The sequence below is a fragment of the Oreochromis aureus genome, linkage group 12 (assembly GCF_013358895.1).
Source record: "Oreochromis aureus strain Israel breed Guangdong linkage group 12, ZZ_aureus, whole genome shotgun sequence".
Lineage (NCBI taxonomy): Eukaryota > Metazoa > Chordata > Actinopteri > Cichliformes > Cichlidae > Oreochromis > Oreochromis aureus.
The window spans coordinates 12054029-12077065 of NC_052953.1; the positions used below are offsets into that span (position 1 = coordinate 12054029).

General features: G+C 38.2%; 3 protein-coding genes across 7 annotated transcripts in view; 1 reads left to right on the forward strand and 2 right to left on the reverse strand.

Annotated features, from left to right (window-relative positions):
* The window catches only part of LOC116311026 (rho guanine nucleotide exchange factor 28-like), a 43554-nt gene extending 32258 nt beyond the window's left edge, over positions 1-11296 (reverse strand). For all 4 annotated transcript variants that reach the window (XM_039620731.1, XM_039620729.1, XM_039620730.1 and 1 more), the window contains exons 1-8: positions 11078-11296; positions 10211-10243; positions 5753-5894; positions 4494-4603; positions 4084-4270; positions 1330-1513; positions 679-880; positions 308-383 (exon numbers count right to left, since the gene is read on the reverse strand). In XM_039620731.1, the coding sequence (XP_039476665.1) occupies positions 308-383; positions 679-880; positions 1330-1513; positions 4084-4270; positions 4494-4603; positions 5753-5894; positions 10211-10243 (934 nt within the window). In that variant the 5' untranslated portion in view covers positions 11078-11296. The remainder of the gene's footprint in view (positions 1-307; positions 384-678; positions 881-1329; positions 1514-4083; positions 4271-4493; positions 4604-5752; positions 5895-10210; positions 10244-11077) is intronic.
* Positions 11297-11509: 213 nt separating this feature from the next.
* On the reverse strand, positions 11510-18623 carry utp15 (UTP15 small subunit processome component). The gene is made up of 12 exons (XM_031728019.2): positions 18443-18623; positions 17741-17852; positions 17179-17271; positions 16831-17015; positions 15856-16034; positions 15339-15464; positions 14344-14479; positions 14016-14100; positions 13664-13819; positions 13384-13485; positions 13055-13188; positions 11510-12210 (listed from the first exon to the last, which is right to left on the reverse strand). Exons 2-12 carry the CDS (start codon positions 17828-17830, stop codon positions 11910-11912), a joined length of 1587 nt encoding a protein of 528 aa, XP_031583879.1. The 5' UTR covers positions 17831-17852; positions 18443-18623; the 3' UTR covers positions 11510-11909.
* Positions 18624-18935: 312 nt separating this feature from the next.
* LOC116311024 (transcription factor BTF3-like) lies at positions 18936-22307 on the forward strand. 2 transcript variants are annotated; one of them, XM_031728018.2, is made up of 6 exons: positions 18936-19008; positions 20750-20818; positions 20898-21011; positions 21354-21555; positions 21660-21713; positions 21942-22307. In XM_031728018.2, the coding sequence occupies exons 2-6, from the start codon at positions 20750-20752 to the stop codon at positions 21986-21988; spliced, it is 486 nt and encodes a 161-aa protein (XP_031583878.1). In that variant the 5' UTR covers positions 18936-19008; the 3' UTR covers positions 21989-22307. The 2 variants fall into 2 exon arrangements, with proteins under 2 accessions (XP_031583878.1, XP_039477066.1); XM_039621132.1 differs by lacking the exon at positions 18936-19008 and adding an exon at positions 20263-20318.
* The last annotated feature ends 730 nt before the right edge of the window (positions 22308-23037 follow it).

The window sequence follows — 23037 nt, forward strand, 5'->3', positions numbered from 1 at the left end:
TTGTTATTGTTTTTATTTATTTCCCTGATAACTGACTAACAATTGATCATCTATTCGTCAAAGAAATGACAAACTGTCACCTTCATACAGTTGACTTGTTTTTTGCCATATCTTTGCAGTACCCACAAAGCCCAGATGAGGGCAGTCAATTTCTACTGAAGTCTGCGTGACACCACAGTGTGTAGATTCAATACAGTGAAAAATAGCAAATCATCTCAACATGAAAGAGGAGAGCTAAGACTGGATGGTTTAGTTTAACCAGGCCTCCAAATCCCACAAATCAGACAGATTTGAATGTGCATGATACCACTGTCTGCAGGATCATCCACTAGTTCTTCCTTCCCTAAGATCGTCTCCACCCGCTCCCTCCTTAGTGCTTTGATCTGTAGGAGAAAAAGCAACATTTAAATCAAAAGATTCGGTAAACTGAGAGAGTATTGTATTGATGGGTTTTGATTTTTCTGTTTCGTTAGTTGCACACCCTCTACCTGACCTTAATTTAACAGTACCTTTAAGAACCTTCACCAAAAAAAAAGTCCTCAAGAAAAGCTTAATCTGCAATTTTTTTTTGTTTTGCTTTTATATAATTGTAATCAACTACCTTTTTCTATTTTATTCTTGTGTTTACAAATATCACCTTTACAATCTTTACGACCATCATAATATTGTTCCGCTCACCCCTCTGAGGAAGTCCTCATCTCTCAGTCGCTCTCTGAGAAGCAGGATGTCAGCATGTCGGCTCTCCTCCGAGCTCCACCTCAGGTTTTGTCTGACAGTCAGAGTCAGGTTCCCCGTGTCATGACAGAACCTAAGCAGGCGAGATCTGTCTGCCCACACCTGGGAAAGACCTGCGGGAGGTGTAGCTAGTGGATTGGGTGGGCTGCAAAACAACAGAAAAAAATATTAGGCATTAGGGTTGATATTTGGAATACTGTTTTTACTATTTTCCCAAACTTCTTTAACATATTGCATATCACATGTACTGTCATTAAGTGCATATGATCTGGTCTTGTAGGCAAAATAAATAAACCTGTAAAGGTGTGGATCCAGTTAGAGCTGGAGTTTTCAGGTAACACAAACAGGTGGCATATTATAACAAAATGCACTTTATCACTTCAATATAATCACAGTATTTTGGAAATTTAGAAATGGATGTTAACGAGGATAATAGCAAACATAAAACTGGGTTATGTACATAGTTGAAGGAAAGTTTTCCCTTACTGTGGAGCACAGGAAACTTCTACACTGAATACACAATGTTTTATCAAAACAGTCATTCATTTGTCAGAGTCTCTCCTGGAAGAACCTTGTTAAAGCTTATAATCTTACTTGGAGAGCAGCTCCAACAGTTCAGTGTTGCCTGCTGTCTGTGCCAGCTGCAGCGGCGTGACTCCATTTTCGTTTGGCAGATTGACAGCCATCAAACCCCCAGGCTGGCAAAGCAACAGCTCTGCAAGTCGACACATACCCCATCGAACAGCGAGGTGGAGGGGAGACTCTCTGGGACAGTGCTCTGGAGAATAGGGAGAGAAATATATTACAATTTTAAAAAATGACATCTCTGAAGACATGAAAGAATGCAGCAGGAGCCAAGACAACTGCTTAACCAGGAATGTGAGACTCACAAAAACCAGGAGGAAACTAGCATGTCAGAAATCTGGATAACCGTCTAATTAGGATAATTATCTGAACTGTCACTAACTGATTTCTATTCTTACGCAGCACTGGATCCCTCTGGTCCACTGACCTATTTTAAGGCAACAGAAGCCTTTTAACAAGATCGTGACAACAGACAGTCTACAAATGTGACGACTTCTTAGATTTGTGTCTGCCATTTAATGCAGTCCAACAAGATTTCTATCTGTACCAGATAAAACTGCTCCAGCCGAAAAACATTTTACTGTCTAACAAGTTTTTTTTAGATTTTATTACTATTCCTTAAAAGAGAGAATACGTTTACATTAAAGTAAGTACAGTAGTTAACTTAGATATAAATTACAAATCCTGTATGAAAAGACAAAAAATACGAGTCACAATAGAATAAATTGCAGGAAAAATAACAGAAGCAACACTTGGTATCACTTAAAATTGTCATCTTATCATAAAAATGGCATCTTTTTTTTTTACATTCTGATACCATACAGTTTGCGCTTTGTACTGTAATGGGTAGCTGTGTAAAGATTAGGAAATACCCGCAGGATGATGAGAAATGAGTCAAGCCCTGTGCAAGAGCACTTAAACTGCAAATAATTCAGGACTGTATCACCTTTTCAGAATCCCAATATTTCTAAGCTGACAAGTAGAGTAATTCCTTTTATAGAGGATAAAACATACTTCAGAGAAACTAAACTGAAACTACAGGCCCAAAAGTAGAAATAAAGAGAATACACCTGTGACTTCCAGTTATACTAACTAAAGAAAAGGTTTTTATAAAAGAATCAGATTTGTCCCATGTTTAGTCTTTCTCTTCCTTTTATACTTTGATGTTTCTATCACGATGCATAAGTGCATCATGGATTTACATGGGTTCACACTGAGATAAATTACCAGCGAAAGTAAAACAAAAAAAAATGATTTCAAGATTTTACACTTTTAGAAGAAGAAATAGTAAAAACAATAATTAAAAATATCAGTTGTTATATACTTGTAGAAGTAATGAGAATGAGTCATAGTACAACTAATTAGGCTGCTGTGAGCTTCCTCCTGACATAATGCCAAAGACGGTGCATGATGTGAAAAATCTAGCTTCATAAAACAGACAGGAAGCGCTTCGTACTTAGCATAAGGCTTACCAATTGAAATCTTGAGTTTTTGTGACAGCTCAGTCAGTATGAAGAACATTGTGTAACAACCTCTATGGAGAGAGTTCAAGAAAAAAAAAGTCCTGGCTTGCTCTTCAGCACATTGCTGCAAGATTAAACTTTGCTAATGAACATGAAAAGGTGCCTGATGAAAACTGGGCGAGATACATTTTCACAGCTCTGACTGGGTCCAGCATGAACTTGGCCAGGACTACCACAGTAAATACACACAGAATCACCGTGAGCTGACTGTTGTTATGAATTGGTGCTATAAATACAATATATAAATAAAACTGACTTGAGTTGAAATGTTGAAATAAGGAGGCACAGAGGTGACAGTGTGGCGAGTGCAAAAGATGTCGTGAGATGACTTATAGATGGAGCCATTAATGTCTGAAAATTAACCAGAATACTGACTGAAAAAATGACTCCTAATCTCCAGAAACCTGTCAGGAGAGGAATACTAGACTTTATCCTCTTTATCCTACTTAGGAAAGTCGGGGATTGATTATTGAGCTGTATTAAGCATCGACAATAGAATGATGTCATAAGCAGTGTTATCAAATTAACTGCAGACATTTAGAAAGAGACGTTGCAATGAAACAGACTGCCATAACTATATTACAGCTAAATCTAGTTTGTTATTTATGTAGGTGGCCCTACACAAACACTCAGATCATACAAACAGATGGTGGCATCTAGTAAACTTGGTGGTCAGCACACACACAGGCCACACGCAAACACACAAACACATGCTCGCTCAGATTTATTGAGCTCTGCCTAGGGCTACTTCCAGATGGAAAGGCTCTATTAACCACATTACATGCTGCTTAATTGGCTTTGATGAATTTAACAGAAGAACACGTGGGACCATGTTCACTTCCGATTTCAGCCTGGTGAGCATGGAAAATGGGAATGATGGCTGAGGAGAAGGTGGGCGGAGGGGTTGCAGAGTTGAAGAGTTCAACCTCCTGGCATAGTTACCAGGACAGTGCTGAGTGATGCATTGTGACAAAGGCTGTCAGCTACATTTCTAATCACTAACTGCCCACTTTTTGTTTTTTTGTCTGTAAATCAACTCTTTAATTAAAACCTCTCCCTCTAACATCCCATTTTCCAAGCTACAACTTTGTTTGGATAAACAGAGTGTACCATTTTAAACATTTTCAATTTTTAATATTTTTAAATACATTTTTTCATGAAATAAAAACTGCATTTTATGTGTTTTTGATCAGCACAACATTATAGGAATCCCTCTTCTGCAAGATAAGACAGCTCTCACCGTCTCCACTGTGGCTCCCGAGTACATTCCAGTTTGGGGGGATATCGAGGTTAGCCATGGCCAGGGCCACTCGGCGATCCATAGCCCAATGGGAGCTCTGCTGGCCCAGGTTGAAGAGGCTGCTCAGCTCTTTATGATCCGTGGAGTTCAGACAATGTCCATGGATTACCAGGTGCTCTGCGAGGTCCTGTAAGGGTGCCAGTTATGAATAAGATACAATCAGGTGTAACTGAAGAGCTCTACAAAACATTATTTTCACTGCTGCCTTTGTATTGGAGTGTTTCCTATTCCAATACAAAAATGTCAGTAGGATTCTTTCCAATTATATGAACTAAAAAGCATGTGCACAACAAAAAACTGTATTAACATGTAATTTTTACCACAAGCACATTTTTTTTGGCTTTTCTTACCTGAGCATCATCATGAACATACTCTAATGAAGCCTCGCCTACCCAGGTGAGGGGTATAGTTTCAGAGCACAGGTATGCCTGGACAGAAACCATCTCTGCCAGATTATGGCCTAAGCAAGCACAACAAAAGTTATATTTAACATCAGTTAAATACACAATATCCTTTTATATGAAAAAGAGCTTCTTTTGCACAGTATGATTCTGTCACTGGATGGAACAAAAAACTCCAAAAGTTACAGATTTTTTTGTTCAAACTGTGTTTAATAAACGGAAATAGAAGACAAAAAGGGTGAAAGGAAATCTATCAAAAGGATTTATGGTTTGTGAGAAATGAGTCAACACTACAAAAACACACCATGGTTACAGGGCTTTAAGAATGCCTCCAAGCCTTGGATATGTTTGAGTATCAGCTTTTCATTTTGGATGCTAACAAAGGCACTTTTCGTTTTCTGCATTTCTGCATTGAGTTAGTATATTTGAGAGTGCAAAGCCTGCAGGACTGCCTGTTGTTTGTGTCAACCTACACAGAGGCTCAGTAATAATGACATATTGTTCATGGAGCTGTTTCGCTCCTATGTGGAAGCTGCTAAGATTCTGTACCCTGTCAGAGCTCAAGCCACTGTAGGGACTTGTTTATGTCTAAGCCGGTATGCTTGAAGATTCAAATACATACTTCTTTTAGGTATTATGATACATAATCGGGAAAGAAAAAGTGGAAAAACCTGGGATTGCTAGAATATACTAATGTTTACATTTGTAAAATATCAAAATATGGCATAAGACATGAGAACATAAAACCCCTCATTTCTTTATATTTTGCTTCCAAAGAGCCAAACTTTCATGTAATTTTTATGGGGTTTGTTAAGCAATAGCTTCATGATATCCAAATAAGTGAAGGCCAAAAGAAGTGGCAGACCTAAAAAACATTAAAATGAAGGAACACTACCTGAAAATCATGTTCTTAAGAAATAGGGGAAAAAAATCCAGCAAAGCTGTGACACGGGATCCGAGAGAAGCATCTTGTTATTCAGTTGATTTATCTACTGTTCATGAAAGCTTCATCAGAAATGCTCTTATTGGAAGGGTGGCTGTTAAGAAGCAATCTTAAGGTACTGAAACAGGGAGGAAACTATATTTCCATGTATGTTCGCCATATGTATTTCTAATATTCCTAGCAAAATACAAAGAAATAGAGGGTGATTTAAGACTTTTACACAGTACTATACATGTAATACTACATCAGAAAATCATGAACATACCGGGCACAATAAAGCAGAGCATGACATCACTGTGAGCCCTGGTAACATGGATCAGTGTGGATCCTTCCAAAACAATGTAAACCTCTGCATCTTCTGGCGCAGAGTCAAAACCGTCCAGCAATGCAAATACCTTTGCTTCGCCCTGAGATAAATGAATGTGGGAGAGGTCGAGAGGAAAAACAAAGAAGAAAGACGCTACCGATCAAAAACAATACATCTATTGTTAAGTATACAGGCTCATTTTAGAGCAAGACTTTATTCTGATTCTGATGTTCTAGATTTCTGTAAAGTACACCAAATCCCCTGATAGCATTCCTCTCGAGGGTACAATAAACCATCCCCCCCTCAATAAAAACAGGAATGCCTTAGTGTCTCCTCAAAGACCTGCCCTGATCCAGACAGGCTACAAGACTTTAGATTTCTCATTTAAGGCAAAAGAAAGAATGAAAAAAGGTTTGAACAGTCACACAAATAAAAAAATAAAAATAATAATAATGATAAATAAATCGACTAGTACATATCTAAAAATAAGACATCCTATAACTGTTCTGTTAATTACATTAAAACAATACAAGCCTTTCAGGACACCAGGAAATCTGATTTGCTGAGACCTTGAGGTTTTATATATTTAAAGAATATTTATGTTATATTGAAAGCACAAGCTATTCATTTTTTTAACTTGTCAGCTAAAAAGTGGCAAGCTGTTCATATGGCGATTGTGAGAAATCAGCTGCTTATTCACACTTTCAGTAAATACAAACAACACTAGCATTCAATCAATCTTCTTAGTAACCACCTGAGAAAGTCTAGCATTCACTCTTTAATCACAAATACTTATAAATGCATCCACTATGTTCTTTGGCTAGTTGCTACTTATGCAGTCTGCAAAAGCTTTTAACAGATTTCTGCATCTTTGCACATTTCTGGGTCCATGCTGTTGTCTTCGTGTGATGGTTCCACTTTGAATACATGGTTATAACTAATGCAACCAAAAGATTTCAAGTATAAAAGCTGAACATGAACTAGCTTTACTAGCTACAAAATAAAAGCTTCCCAGGCTAGTTGCCTTTTAACAGAGCTGCTGCTTTTTCACCACCATGCAACAGTCACAGGGGAAGAAATCTATTGTAGACGATATCAATTTGTCCACCTACAGTGGCCTCAATAGACCAGTGTATTGAGGCCACAAGACATATTGTGTGGGTTATTCTTGGAAACCTATCAAAAGACTGACTGAGCCGGGAGTAGAGGAACAGGCCTGAGGAAAAAACAAAGCTGCAGCCAAAATGTAAGTCCTAAAGGTAAGGTTTACCGTGAAATGCAATATACATTACAGATTAGTGTAGATGGCTTAAGAGTGTATTTTCAGTAGTCTTTCTTTTGGCCTCAACAGCTGACCTGATTTCTCATGGTTAATAAAACCAGAGGGTTTTTGTTTTCACTCCTCTTATTGACTAAAAAAGGGACACTTTGAGTAATCCTGCCTCCATTTCTCTTTGTCTCACCTAATCCAAGCTTCGTGTTCACTTATCTATTTCTTCATGTCTGGAAGACTTGACATAGAGAAAATCAGGTTTACCACAAATCCTCAAACGTCAACCAGGCTTCTCCTGGACACTCATTAAGACTCTCCACGTCTGTATGATTGACCAGATGGTGACCACTAATGATTATGTGGTCACTAAACGAAATACTGGAAATATCTGTTGATACTGCCAGAGGCAGCAGAAGAATGGATTGGAGCAGACTTTCAAACAAAACTATTTCTGGTGCTTTCTATGATATGAAGTGTGCCAGTGTGGCCATATGCTACTTTTTACTTTGTCTTGCACCTTGAAGGATAGCATATTATTATGTGGATGTGAGCACATACACCAATCAGCCACAATATCAAAACCACCTGTTTAGATCCAAGTGATGCTGCCAAAACAGCTCTGACTTGCTGAGGTATGAGCATGAGAGCTCTGTGCTTGTCTTGTGGTGCCTGACACAGTGATGTTGGCAGCGCATCCTATAGGTCCTGCCAGTTGCTGGGTGGGCTGCCTCCAAGGATCAGGCTTGTTCGATTGGTTTGACTCGGCCAGTTCAATTGTTCTGCTCTTTTTACTGTTACTCAAGTTGTTCTGTTTTCACGAAGGGGTGTGCTAGGTTTGTTATAATACTTAGGTTAAAGTTATGTTTCAAAATATTATCCAGAAAATGCATAAATCCAGTGTTATACACTTGGCCAAATGCATTGTTGTGTTGCTAAGTGATCTGCACTAATACAACAAAGCATTTTTCTCTATGTGATCAAATTATCCTATAAAGTCTAATTAAACGTGCTGGAAGCTTTGGTTGATCATATATTTTCACAAATGGTGAAATCACTAAATCAGTCTTTAGTTCATGTAACTGATGAACCAACCAGACTGCAGTGTTCAAAATCATTGAAGAAAAAACATACAGAAAGTCCTGAGTGCCGACGTTTCCTGCTATAGCCCTGCTGCCTCTAGGTTGAACATTGCATTGTAGTGAGATGAGCAGTGTTATTCATCTTAACTGTCAATGACTCTTATGAGAGATTGGTATATATTTAGAAAATGAAGGCCAACTGGTGTATAGGCCCACGTGGCCAGAGGAAAAACAGTATTCTGTCATTTTTAGAAGCTTGACATGAAATAGGAAATAAAACACAGGAGATGGTAATGACATTAGTGAAGGCTGTAACATGCTAGTACAATCACTGAAAAAGACTGAACAAGTATGGCTTGTTTGGATAGCCAGGAGAAGGTTTCTTCTCTCTAAAAAGAAGTTGGTAACACAGCTTAGGTCTGCAAAGTTGCACCCTAACAAATCAACAGACTTCTGGAACAACGTCCTTTGGACAGAGGAGACCAAAGTGGAGATGGTCGTAATGCACAGTCCCACATTTGGGAAAAAAACAAGCACAGCATATCAGCACAAACAGCCAAAGGACCTGGGCACATTGGAGTCATTGAGTGGACCATCTGTCTGCCAAAGTATTCTAGAGTCAAACTGTCCCAACAGTTAAAGCTTGGCTGAAACTGGGTCATGCAACAGGACAATGATCCCCACAAAACACGATTACTTCAAGTTACTGCTGCTGAAGGTGGTTCTACAAGAAACTGATCATGGGATTTAGTAGATCACTGAATTTTCACAATAGTAACAGACACACACTTTCAGACACATGCTTTCAAGTTTTAAAAAAATTGTAATAACTATCAGGAGCAAGAAATTAATTATGCCTTCCCTCAACAATCATCACTATCACTAAAAAGTTTACATGTTCAATACGTTGTTTTGAGGGCTGAAACATTAGAAAAAAAAACTATTAACATTGTCATTAATCTATGACTTTACATCCTAAACACTGCTGTTGTTAGCATTGTCACTGTGAGCAACCAAGCGGTGCTATTTTGCTCCAAACTCACTGAGTTGCTGGCTTGGTTATTGACTATCACTCTTAACCCACATGCAATCTTCTTCAGTTTTGCCTTCAGCTTTTAAAAATCAGTTGTTGCATAAAGAGTGAAGCTCTACTGAATGAAGGTGCAACATTTGAGGAGTAGGTGTTTCATTACACAAAATAGTCATGGTAGTGTGTCTACATTAAGCATTGGTTGACCTTTAAATAACCTCAAATGAAAGGAAAACACCAAATAAAACACATACTCTTATAGATTACTGAAGTAACTTGAAGTGTGAGCAACACATCTGCCTTTGATCTCGAGAGAAGCATTATTTTGCTTACACTGCTTGGTCACCAAACCAATAAAAATAATATTTGACCAAAGTCATGCCCTGTTTGTGTACAGCTTAATCACAGGCAGCAGGGGTTCAAAGGGTTACCATGATCAAAAACACCACAAGTCAAATACACAGCAAATACAATTTCTCTTTCATCTCTGAGTAAGTAAAATACAAATAAAAAACATCACTGGGAATGAATCACGGAGTTAATGATTTGCTAGGTAGATACACAAATGCCAGAATGTCATTGTCACCTATGTGCTGATGGATATGTTTATTTTTTTTCCTGAGTTACTCTGAATTAGTGTTCAACAGCAAAAAAACAAACAAAAAACCCCCAACAAAACACAGAAATGATTTATTCATATGTCTGAAAACACCATTTCCATCAACACAGTGAAACGCTCACACACGGTTCACATTTAAATAAATCGTACAGAGAAACTACAGCTAACGTGATGAACAGACATAGGAAGACATATCAGTCACACCCTTTCAGACACAGCATTTGTTCCACTTTCCATAAACATAGCGTTTTAATCGTGAGCACAATCTGTCAGTGACTTTCATTTTCTATAAACAAGGCTGCCGATCTCTCAATGAATTCCAAACTCAATTTTTAGAGATTTTCCAGAGGGAAAACTAACTGTTGAGATTAATTTAAGAAGCTGATCTAGACTGCAAACTGGGGCGCATACTTACATACAGAGGCACTTTCCTTCTGCTCAGTTCCATCTGCAGGGAAGACAAACATAAAACAAAAAGATAACTGAGAGACTAAAATGAAATAGAGAAAACACACCGCACACTCGGTGTGGTCATGTGACTACCCATTACCCCTTTTGTTATTTTGGTTATTCTGCTTTTTCCTCTGATCCTGAAGAGATTACCAAACCTTTTATGTGCCGTGCTGAGTCAGGGGTCCTGTGATGAGACAGGATAATCTTTTGATCCCAAGTATAATGATTTTAATGATGATACTATTCTGCCTTTGTGTTTTGAAGCACCAAAACTCCAAATGTTCCCAAATCTGCTGTGTGTGTGTGTGTGTGTGTGTGCCTGCATGTTTAGTAGGAAATCGATTGGATTTCAGCCTGCAGGGTTCAGATCTGTTCTCTATCAGTGGTCACTTCTTAAACTGGACACAACAGCTGTAACACAACTATTTTTAAAGAAAATATTTCCTTTTCTTGATTACTGCATTGCATTTACATTTAAAATGGCATATTTATTTAAAATATTATCAACTAAATATCAGAGTGTCAAAGGAAAACAATTTAAAGGGGGTAGGGGGACTTTGCACTATTTTGTAAATATGCTAGCTATATGACACAGCAGAAGTGCTCATCACAGTTGGGACGTCAGTGGCTATTTCTCATAAAATATCCTTCACCTATCTTTCGGTGCAATTGTATTTTTTTCTTGATGGCTCAAAGTAATCTTACTTATTGTTAAAAGCTTTTTAATCATGCTGTTTTAGGAGTCTTAACGAGTCAGCAAACTGTCAGTAAAACTACATGCAAAACACACACTGAACTCATTCCTCAAGTAAAATATTGATGCACCCACCTGCACAGGGGCTCAAACTCCGACAGAAGAACCTTGGCAGCACGCTTATATGTGGGGGAGAAAAATCCCTCTAATTCGGATTCATCCTCCTTTTGCTAACTGCTAATTCAACTGTCCGTATTTAGGCTACAAGTTGGGAAGTGGTCGACAGTCGGTGCTGATGCGTTTGCAGACTGAGAGCCTCAGCCTCCACTGACACAGCATCCTCTCCTGTCTCCGTTTAAGCCTTCTGTCTTCCGTCTGCTCACATGCAAATTCCTCCTTTACGAGTGAAAGTTCAGTTTCTTTGAGGTTACAGCGCCCCCCAATGGAGGGCGATAAAACTGTGCCAGGCTATATAAACAATAACATTCATATTAACAGTGGAAATTCACTGCGCAGTTACTGGAGCCTGTTGTTCAAAGCAATTAAATAATTATAATCAGTCAGTGTGGAAATGACAAACGACTTATTTTTTATTTGCTCATGAAACATTTACCAATGTCAGATATTATAAAAATACACACTCACAGTGAACTCAGCCACTACCATACATATACACACACTTGCATTTACAATTCGACTTGTAAATATAAGATTTCTAATACAAGAAATGCTTTGCTTTACATCCACACATTCAGATATTCTTCATACAGTAAATGTATGGTCTCTCTGATGCTTATTGTGCTAGTCACACTGAATTAAATCACCAGAATGAGACTGTGGTTTCGTCAGTCTCTTAAAACTTGCACCTTTCCTTTTCAAAACGTCCTAGACAGGGGCTCTGCGTCTGATGGTCCAATAAGAAATGTTTTAAAGGTACTTAAACCCAGTCTAAAGTAGCTTATAAGTCTCAGGTGACCTGAAGCTGTGGTTTTGAGGTGCTTGGTTCTCCCTGAGTCAGACCGTTAGACTTGCCGATGCCAGAGCATGGCACCTCCTTTCTTGGAAGGGAGGAAGCAAACATTGTGTCCAACATGCCCAACACCTCCAAGAGTTCCTTCTGGTAATCGATCTCTTTCTCCACAAGGTCCTGCAACCGCAGCAGCTGTCGGTCCACCAAGGGTGACTGGCCAATGATTGACTGATAGATGTCCAGGATCATCTCGGCTGCTGTTACGAGGACGGGAGTAAATCTGGCATCAACAAAGTTCCTGGAGGAAACAGAAAAAAAAGAATGAATGTGGGAAACATTTTTCTGCATGATCTGTTGTACAGCTGCAAACTATAAAACTCAAAGCATTCAATTCAATGAGCCAAAACATTATGACTTCTCTTTTGGTACTTTTTGTGCCACCAAAGCAGCTCTAACCTGCTGAGGCACAGACATAGAGCACGCCAAGGCCTGATTTCTACTTCCATGGGGAATCTTTGTAGATTCCCCTACAACAGAACCTAAATAAGCGGCCACTGTTGTTGCCAGCATTTATGCTAATGTCGGTGCATTATGTGGTAATTACCGTGTGGTTGTGTCCCATGTTTTATATGGGGTACTAACCATGATAGAAACAAAAAAAGAACACAAAATGCAGGGAGCTATGGTACTTTCTGTGACGCGTTTTCAGAATTCAGACAGCTATTTTTAAATTCTACACTAGACAAAAGATGTAAAGTAATAGTACTTATTTTAGACACAAGTGTTGTCCTACAAATTTGTAAATCACCATACTTACATCAGTCAAAGGGGATTTTTTTTGTGCCAAAGGTTCTTTACCCTGAAGCAGGTACTTTAAAAAAAAAATTCCTGCAGTGCAGACACACAAAATTGGAGCGACGTCTTCCAAGAATTAGAGGAACTACACAAAAAGTTCTGTGGTCCAAAAGTGCCCAGAATTGATTAGGTATTAATAACTGTCCATTTTTGATAAATAAAACATCAATTACGAGCACTGATCAAATAATTATTGTAATTTTTTTTAGACCTTGAGGCTGTTATTCACTTCGTTTGTGGGGGGTCACAATGTTAACGTTATGGCTCAGTTTTCTCTGGCATCTCACCCAATGAGGAAGTTGAGCAACTGAGAGAGCCCTCGTTCATCCCTTCCTGCCAGTGCATTCTTCAGTGTTCCTCTTCTATCCAGCTCCTTTATAACAGCCATGGTGATCTCAGGCTTTCTGAATCTGATCCATGTCTACAAACAAAAAATCAATACCTTTGAACATTAAACACAATAAAACTTTAAACTTTTATTTTCCCAAAATAACTGCACGTACTGTTGTGTACTGCCGACTGTAAAATGAACAACATAGTGACCAAAAGGCACCTCAACAATGACATGAAGTATTTAAACCTTGATGCCAAAACTATAAATCAATAAATCGCATACCTCCAGAGCTGTATCCAAAGCCTTGGATACGTTAAACCTTCGAAGTTGCTTGTCATATTTGGCCAAATGTTCTTTGACAGGCTTACTGACAAGATAATCATCCTAGAGAAGAACCAAGAAATGAATGAATCAAAGGTGAGAAATCAAACAGTCTCATGAGTCAATCTGATTTCGTGTTAACACTTATTTAGCACATTAAGAAACTATCATCTATTTAGACCTTGCATTACATCTCAGAATGATTTTCGCACCTTCTACATGTTACTAATTGTGAACTTGCCTGTTTAGGGACATAATTTTTCCCTTTCACAAAGACACGATACGATGGACGGCGCCTCTGTTGGCCAGCTATTTCCTTTGAATCTTCTTGGTTTTTCCTGTGTTTGATACTCAGAATACTGTTGGTCATACCCACAACAATGGACTCATCATCCGGCTAAAAAGAAAGAGATATTCAGAGTTTTACTTTAATCAATTAAAGAAACAGAATGAATTCTTATAGTTGATCTCTCCCATCTAAGCTCACTTTGGTAGGGTACAATTTAGTGAATGCACTTCATCTACAGAGAAGTTGAAATAGTAAATAAAATATATATTTTAGCAACTAACAAAGGGTCAAGTGCATGACTTACAGCCAAAGCCAGACTGAGGATAGAAGCAGCGTAGTCAAAGTTGTGGACCACTTTGTAGTTTGTTGTGCTGTACACCTTCACGTGCCTGGAAGACAAACAGAGGATATGCATTAAATCAAATTCAATTATTCAGTCTTTATTTATAAAGGGTGGTTCAAATGAGAGTAACTTTTCTTTCATGAACGCCCTATGTACACAGAACGAAACCAAGCATATGATTTACAAATGTACTATTAACTAAATATTCAGCATTGTGATGTTTGACTCCACCAGTTAGAACATTTCCTCTTTCTTTGTTATGACAGACCTGCATGCGTTTGACATTTACCTGTCGAGAGAAGCTGACAGCAGTCTCTGTCCGTTGCTGCTGAGAGCCAAACTTGTGACAGTTTTGTGATGGTTCTTCAGTGACACCAGAGGCTGGCCTCCTTTTAGCAGATCCCACACCTTCACATGCCGCCCTCCTGAAAAAAAAAGTGATTGAAGGTTTTTTAATGCTGTGGTTAACCATGATTAAATATAATGTAGGGTTTGTGAATGAGGGCACGTAATAAAACAAAAATATTGTAACGTTTGTCTGAACTGCAGCCACAGTGAAGCATGAAATGGACTGCTGTTGTTGCCCTATGTGGTAGTCCAAGAAAATTAAGTTCTAAATAAGTATTTAACAAGTACTAAATAAGTACTTAACACAAGTTATTCCAAGTAGTTGCCATAGCAGCTGGATAATTTGGCATAGATTTTACACCAGATACCATTCCTGACACAACTTTCCCATTTATTCAGCCTTAGGACTGGCACATAAAAATGAAATCATTAAATTGCGGTCTATGATGCTTTTCCTTATTTTCTACAATATATGTAGTGTTAGGATGGCGGATGCTCATATTAAACATGGCCAAAGTTTCAAATAATGAAGTCAGCATATGTACAGGTAATCCGTATAGGCCAATAGACCCAGGTTTCAGCCTGGTTCAAGTGGTCAGTTTTAGACAGTTTTCTCCTACTCTTGTGTCGGTAAAAGACAAAGGACATCCTTCAAATTGTCATTTCATAAAAAGGTTGTGAGGATAGCAGATCCACCCATCTACTAAGAAGAGTACTGGCTTAAAGGTAGGTTATTTGTAGCTATGTCTAGTTTCAGACGATAGATTATTACTAGGGGCAGCACCTAGGCCCAGTGCAAGATAAACACGGATTATTTTAAACTGCAGATGACTGAAAGTATGCCAACGGATTCCAGGAAGTAAAAAAGGCGTGAAGCTTAAAATTAGCTCAATAGACAGTCATTGTTTGAATGATATGAATTATACTGGTGACTACCTGCAGACACAAGAAGTCCCTCAGAGGGATAGAGGAGGACACTCTCCACTGGCTGGCCATGGTCCATGGTTATCACACTCTTTTCCACTCTGGCATCAAACAGTTTCACTGTGTGGTCATATGATCCTAGAAAAAGAGCATCAAATGTTAGTCACACAAAATGAGGCCTAACTTTTTCATCCTTGTAAACATCCTTCCATCTGCAGCATCACTTGATTCAACAATAAAGGGTAGCATTTGGAGTGAGATTATGTAGTTTTTCTGCAGTTACTGACTTTGAATATGAATTAGTGTACTTCTGTCTTAACATTACATTAATGAGATTACTGTTCTTTGTTTGAATCCTCCATTATGTGGTGCAGGAGATGTTTTTCTTTCATTACATGACTGTTGGTAAAAACTGCACTCGAAATTGAAATATAAAGTGAGTGTGACTGATGCCAACAGGGCAAAATGTTAACTTCCTGTCCTCCTCTCAATATTTCCACAGAGAATTAAAAATGATCTTCTATCTCACCAGTTATGAAGAGATCTCTGTTGAGTTTGCTCGTGACACCACAGCGAATGTAATCTGTGTGCTCTCTGTAGGTGGTGAGCTCAGTGGCATTTGGAATGTCCCAAAGTCGACAAGTATAGTCATCCGACCCTGTGAGGATCTGGTAACGGTCTGAGGTGAAGTCTGTCAAATGTACTGCCCTGGGAAAAAAAATAAAAACAAATGACATGATTTTTATCAGTTCACGTTTGAGATTGCACTTTTATAAGTCAGAAGTACAGGCTGTCAGAATTCTTGATGTCATCATCAAATTCAGTCGATGGATCACTCAAGAAATCATCATTCAACTACTCCTTTACTAAAAAAACAACCTCATAAGACACTGTCAGCTCATCAGGGCCATTCAGACATTTTAACAGGATATCAGCATTATGTCTTTAGTGGTAGACCATTGATTTCTAATGTGGAGAGTATCCACCTGGTGGGCCATAGAAGTATTGCAGGTGAACAGGTAATAACCAATAAGACTGAAATTAAGTTTGAAATCATCAAAAATGTTTGAATAAACAATAAAATAAATCATTAGCAATAGTCATTAGTAACATGTTTTGATTTTTTTCTTTTGTAACTACCAGTGAAAGTGACATGCGGAAAGAAATTAGGCTGCTGAAAACTACAAGTAAGAATCCTCAACAATTCACTTAAATTTTATTACTAAAGATAAAAACACCACACAGCAACATGCTGTAAACCACAAACTTTAAATACTGATGAACTGTTTTGGTTCCTTCAAAGTTAGTGCTATAGAGGCTATATGTGAATATGTGGATTTGAAAGTAAGCAAGGAAAAACTGATACACAGGCACTTCCTCCTAACTGCCATCATAGCCAATTAGATGATAGTTAGAGTGCCAAGAATAGTAGTAACCTCAAAGTGCATCAATTCTATGACAGAACACTTTGTCACAGTCAGACAGAGGCTTGTGTAAAACTTACTTTGTGTGTCCTTTAAACAGCCTAAGGGCCACCTTGCCACTAACATCAAATAGTCGCACGACAGAGTCCTCACATCCTGCCACAAGGAGCTGACCATCTGACCTGAACCTCCCACAGTAAGCTGTATCCTTAAAACGGGTAAATGACTTGACAGGCTCCTGGGAAAATGGCCCATAAATGTGGATCTGTAACAAAATGAGTGTTTGAATTAGACGACATCTTAAACACATCCTGTATACTTAAAAGTTTATTACTCATTAAGAACTCAGTATAAGCCAGAATTGTTAAAGTGAACCCAGATTAAACTGAGTGGAAAATTCTACATTAATACAAGCAAAGCTAACGTACTCTTGTGAATGCTGTCACAGCAAAATTATGTGGAGTCACCGGGGAGAAGTCTATGCTTGTGACTGCGCCAAATTCTTTTATCTGGACTGGAGCCTGTAGGAAGAGAAACAAAGTAAGACGAGAAAAGAATTTAAAGCAATTATTAGTAAATGTCATCCATCCATGTTGTCCAGAGGCAGACAACCAATCATGTTAATGTTGAAACATATGATCAATTTAGAATCACCAGTTAAGCATGTTTTTGGACATCTTGCTGTGAGGCGACAGTGCAAACAACTACAGAACAGTGCCACAGTAATTAAAATTAGTAATTTTTTTTCAACATATTTTGTTATTTATTCATATTCCAATTCCACAGTCTGAATATCCTGAAGAGTTAGTCTTCTGAGAAGTGTAACTCTGCTATTAAGCTATTATATTGACAATGACGCATTACTGAGATAGAAAGGTCTTACAATAACAAGTTTAGGGAACAATAAACAAACCAAAATGTTGATTATACCATAAAGGACATTTTTAGATGATAATAATCATGAAACCGCATAGGAGAGAAAAGTCTTACCTTGTAGTTTTTCCAGTAGAGTGTGTCTTGAGTGACTTTCTCTCCAAGTTTTGGATAAACTTGAATTTTTGTGGGTTTAAATGAAGCCATTTCTGTGCTGATCACTTTACGTCTGTGAAGATAAATAAGGGATAAAAACAGGGATACATATTTACTCTTCAAAACTGCAGGTAGAAAAACAAGAACTCCTTTTGTGACCAACAATATCCAAACGTACATTTCTGTCTAAAACTGACGATTTTATTTCGATTGTAATAGATTAGATTAATTTGATAATTTGACCCAACATTAACATGATGTAGCTTCAGTTTGGGAGTACAGCAGAATTCAGAATGTGACACTGTCACTGTGATTTTTCAACAACATTTAAACAGTTTTAAATTAAACCTTTTTTTGTTCAAAACGGACTGTATTGCAGTGCTCTCCACCTTTTACTTCGAATATTAGACCTTCCCGAGATTGGAACTTGCGAGCTAACGACTTTACTTCACTGTAACGCTTTGTTGTACATAACAATCGAAGACACGCACCCTCATTTTTTTTCCCGAATAGCTGAAAGTTTCACAAAGTTATTAGATTCAAATCAGACACAGTTAATTACTCGGACAGTGGCCCAGCGTGTTCAGTAAGGCACAACTTAGCTAGCACACTGCACTTTAGCCAGCTAGCATTTTCTTCGTACTGAGCTCTGACGAGTCTCACCTTTCAAGTGAAAAAGTCCAGAAGTCCAAACGTATTTTTTTCTTATGATATGCTGAAATTGGATGATACTGATATTGGCTGTCTAAGTAAACAAAAAGTTTCTCATGTTATCGAGTAATCACGTTGTCTCTCGTGAACAGGAGGACGCCATGACTACATGCGTGACTACTTCCGTTGTGGCATACCGTAAAATTTACACTAAATGATTACCTAAAGTGAAAGCCTTTATATTTATATGTATTTTTTTTAATATATGTGATGGGTAATAAAACTAATAAAATGATAACATTTGGATTTTAAGTAAATATATGTATTTTTCTGCTAATGAAATCTGATCATCTTCAGTAGTGTCCCATATTTTTAACTACATTTAAAGTACCTGTTTTGAAAGTTTTGAACTAATTTTTTTTTTATTCGAAAACACTGGAATTAACGCTGTTTTTAAGTCACAGGACATATTTTGTAAGCTTTTTCGCCATCCGGCATCTAACGGCGTCACTTCCGGATTTCGCTCCTTTTTCCTGTCCCTTATCAACGGTGTGATCCGCGTGTTTACACACTCTCAGGTTAGTTCACTACCGTCTACCCATTTTAGATTTTTTTTAGACTCATGCAGTTTTACTCCTGACGTTTGAACATCCCCTCCACAGTCTTATTACGGGTTTAAACGCAATGACGGCATCAGCTGTACCTGAATGCTAACATCAGTTTAAGAGGCCTGGGCTAGTTCATTAGCTCGAATTGCTAACTAGCCAGTAGCTCATTTGACATAATTTGTGAATATTATTAGAATAAATAAGTGTCATGCCGTCAGGGTTTGATCAAAAAGCAGAAGTTTGCATCGTAAGAACATGCTGGGAAAGCGGGTTTATGACGTTTCAGGGCACTGACTTCAGCTGACCACCTCTGATTCATGAATGGCTTAAGCCGAGACTTGCGGTGTGCAGCTATTTTTGGCCGGGACAGTTGTGCTTTCTCGTTAATTGCTTGAGACAACATAGCTCTGGTCGGGAGTTGGGGAAGTTTTAGGTTGGCACTTCGTTATTACCATTTTCATGTTTTATGTCATCGATTGATGGCGTATAGTTTTATAAATTGCTCCTTTGTTAGTCATAAGGGTATCCAGAGAGATCCTTCATACAAACTTGCATGTTTAATATTTGCGCGAGTCCCACATCTTGCTCAGCCTCTAAATGAAAAATGAGTAGTTAACCAAATTTAGTTCTGAGTAATTGTGTCAAGGGAGATTTTTTTTTTGTTTTCCCCAAATGACTGACTTTCGTAAGCAGTGTTGGTCAAGTTACTTGAAAAAAGTAATCAGTAACTAATTACTGATTACTTCCCCCAAAAGTAATCCCGTTACTTTACTGATTATTTTTTAAAAGTAATTAATTACTTAGTTACTTTTTAAAAACACGATTTACAGCCTGAATAAGTGATAAAGCAATAGATCTTTAAGCCCAATTCTACTTTTTCTGCATAATCCATCATACAAAATGTAATCAAATGGAAAAGTCTCTTTTTAAAACTTGTTTTATTAGTTTTAATCTTTTAACTTTATGCATCAAGCAAAAATTAAATTATATGCAACATTCTCTGACTGGAGGAAATTTGTTTAACATTTAAACCTATTTTCTGCACATTCCAGCACATACAATAAAGGCAGGCGGATGTTTGCCCTGGTGCAGGTGTGCCGCAGCGGTCAGTGGAAGAATCCGCGAGTTTGTCTGTGAATTTCCCATTCCGTGGTAGCATAGTCGGTGCTTGCTCGGAAGTTAAGGGGTTTTTTCGCTGTAAAAAGAAGTTTTCTTCCCACGCAGTGAACAGCGGATGCTAATGTTTTTGTCACTTTTTACGGAATCAAACTCAAAGTAAGGTCAGTACTTCCACACTTTAAACGCTGCACGCTCATACTCTCTCCCGCACTCGTTATATTATCCATTGTTGATCTGCACACAGCTGTTACCACGAACGTCGCACTCGCTTACGTCACTGTCATGAGACACTCTCACAAAAAAAATCACGGTTTTAGTAACACAGCGTGCTTACGGGAAAGTAACAGTAATCTAATTACCGTTTTTGCAATAGTAATCCCTTACTTTTTTCAAGTAACGAGTAAAGTAACGCGTTACTGCCCATCTCTGTTCGTAAGTAAGGCACTTGGTACTGAATCCCAGGTGGCTTTCCTTGGCAACTTTGCAAAGATACAAAGATTCTACAGTAATTTCTGTAAACACTAAAAAGAACTGTTTACAGCCAGACTAACCTACCTTTTAATATATATATATCTGTTGTGTCTAACATTAGATGAAGGAGTCGATAATGAACCAGGAAAAGCTTGCCAAACTGCAGGCTCAGGTCCGCATAGGCGGCAAGGTGAGTCTGTTTCATATGCTAGAAACTGGGTGTAATCTTTGAGTTGTGAGTTAATATCGACTCTGTTTCTGCTCTTTAGGGGTCAGCTCGCAGAAAGAAGAAGGTGGTGCACAGAACGGCTACAGCAGATGATAAGAAGCTGCAGTTTTCCCTGAAGAAACTGGGAGTCAACAATATCTCTGGCATTGAAGAGGTACAGCAAGTTCTTTCTGTAATGTACAGCACAAAATAGGCAGTCATTCACATTTAATGGATTTACAGTGCTGAAATGTATTAATAAGCAATGTTAAGATACTGAAGTACTTTTTAAATGTTAAACTTCATTGGTTCTGAGGAAAAAAACCAGCATTTTAGATAAGCTTTGTTTTTTTTAAAGGAAATAAAAGAGAATCTGTGGTGTAAGCATGTTATTTGTAAGCCATCTGACTGGAAACCAGAGATGGTTGGAAAAGGGTGCTTGGAGTGTGTATTGTCTTCTTTTACACTTACCTTAAACTGTTTTCTTCCCCCACTCCCCACCTCACCACCACTTCAGGTGAATATGTTCACAAACCATGGGACAGTGATCCACTTTAATAACCCAAAGGTTCAGGCCTCCTTGGCTGCCAACACTTTTACAATCACAGGACACGCTGAGAACAAACAGCTCACAGAGATGCTTCCGGGAATCCTAAACCAGCTGGGAGCTGACAGTCTCACCAGCCTTCGGAGATTAGCAGAGAATCTGCCTAAACCAGGTGCCCACAGTGCTCTTTTCTTGACCTGTTTGTTTGCAGTAGATTTGAGTTCTTTCTCTCAAAATCTTTTTGTCTTCCCCCTTCCCTGCATTCTTAAATACCAGGAGACAACAAAGCTCCCATGGTTGCTGCTGAAGAGGAGGACGATGAAGTTCCAGGTAAGAAAATATGACCATCACGTTCAAGTCTGTCTATCACATGGGATACATGTCCCCTTATTTGGTTTAAAATGTTTAGTAACATGTATACAAATGTGGATATGAGTGTAAGGCAGGCTTCTGCCAACAATTCTAAGTCTAAGGGCTTATTCTTACTTGGGCAACGTTTTTGTTTTTTTGTCTTGATCTGCTATACACCCCTCTCTATTCTCCCTTTTCCATTTTCAGATCTCGTTGAAAACTTTGATGAGGCTTCAAAGAACGAAGCAAACTAACAACCACCAGCAAACATTCTGGAAAACCTTCTGGCTCGCCGTCCTTTGGCACAGAAGGTTCATCAGCTTTGTTCATCTGTTTTTGCTTTGTGTTCACAAAGTGTTACAGTTGGTATAAAACAAGTAAAATCAGCTTTTTATGGAAGCTTTTACGAAGCCCTTCGTGTCACTTGTTCTGCAGTACAAGTGAAATTATTTAAGTGGAATGTGCAAACCTTTTTATTTCTCACGCTGCCTCTTCTGCATTGTGATGTCCACACATTGAAAAATGTAATAGTGGAATGAATCATGTAATAAAAAATACTTTTCTCATTTATCATATGCTTTTTGCTGTTCTTTTTCAAATTTCAAAAGTATTTTGCTGAGAATGATGGGAAGAGACCTGAGAAACTAGGACTTGAGCTGTCTGTATGGGTATACTGGACCTGTTATCACCACAGTACATTTGAAACGCTTGCAGCCAAACACCAAGTCTAATGTTAAGTGTGTAACCTATTAGGAGGCATGTGTAGGCAGAAATGGTATTTTATCTCTTTCTAGTTGTTTCATAATCCTAAAGGTTAAAAACAAAGACATTCAGGGTAGAAAAATACCTGTATATGCTTCTATAAACAGGCAGTGTTGTTCCTCTTAATATGGAAAGTACCATATTACGCCCCTCTTCTGGATTCCCCAGTGTGTTTAAGTGTTTTTTGTTTAGTTTTTTTTCTATTCAGAATAAAAGAGGCATCTATCACTAATGTAAATAGAACATGTGGTCTAAAAAGTTAGAGAATTCCACTCATTTAAAGCAAAAAACATCTCTTTCCTCTTCAATGTTGTGTACTTCTGCTCTTTAATTTTTTTTAATCACAATTAATATGTTGACAATACACTTGACATAGATTCTGCTGAACAGAATAAACACTATTATCTGGACTGATGTGATCTCAGAGCTTGGCACAGTTTTGGATATTATGTAAAATGGATGCAAATGTTTTCAGTTTTGGGGTTCATGTGGAAGCAACACTGAATTAACTGGGACTTTAAAGCTTTACCTTACTTTATGA

Excerpts from the sequence above, each read along its gene's own strand:
- utp15 (XM_031728019.2), bottom strand. The coding sequence starts at position 17,830 with ATGGCTTCATTTAAACCCACAAAAATTCAAGTTTATCCAAAACTTGGA. Across the intron at positions 15,465-15,855 it reads CAGAGATCTCTTCATAACTG|GATCATATGACCACACAGTG; the intron begins GTGAGATAGAAG and ends CTCTTTTTCTAG. Across the intron at positions 14,101-14,343 it reads CTGTCAGCTTCTCTCGACAG|GCACGTGAAGGTGTACAGCA; the intron begins GTAAATGTCAAA and ends TTTGTCTTCCAG.
- LOC116311024 (XM_031728018.2), top strand. The coding sequence starts at position 20,750 with ATGAAGGAGTCGATAATGAACCAGGAAAAGCTTGCCAAACTGCAGGCT. Across the intron at positions 21,012-21,353 it reads ATATCTCTGGCATTGAAGAG|GTGAATATGTTCACAAACCA; the intron begins GTACAGCAAGTT and ends CCACCACTTCAG. Across the intron at positions 21,556-21,659 it reads AGAGAATCTGCCTAAACCAG|GAGACAACAAAGCTCCCATG; the intron begins GTGCCCACAGTG and ends CTTAAATACCAG.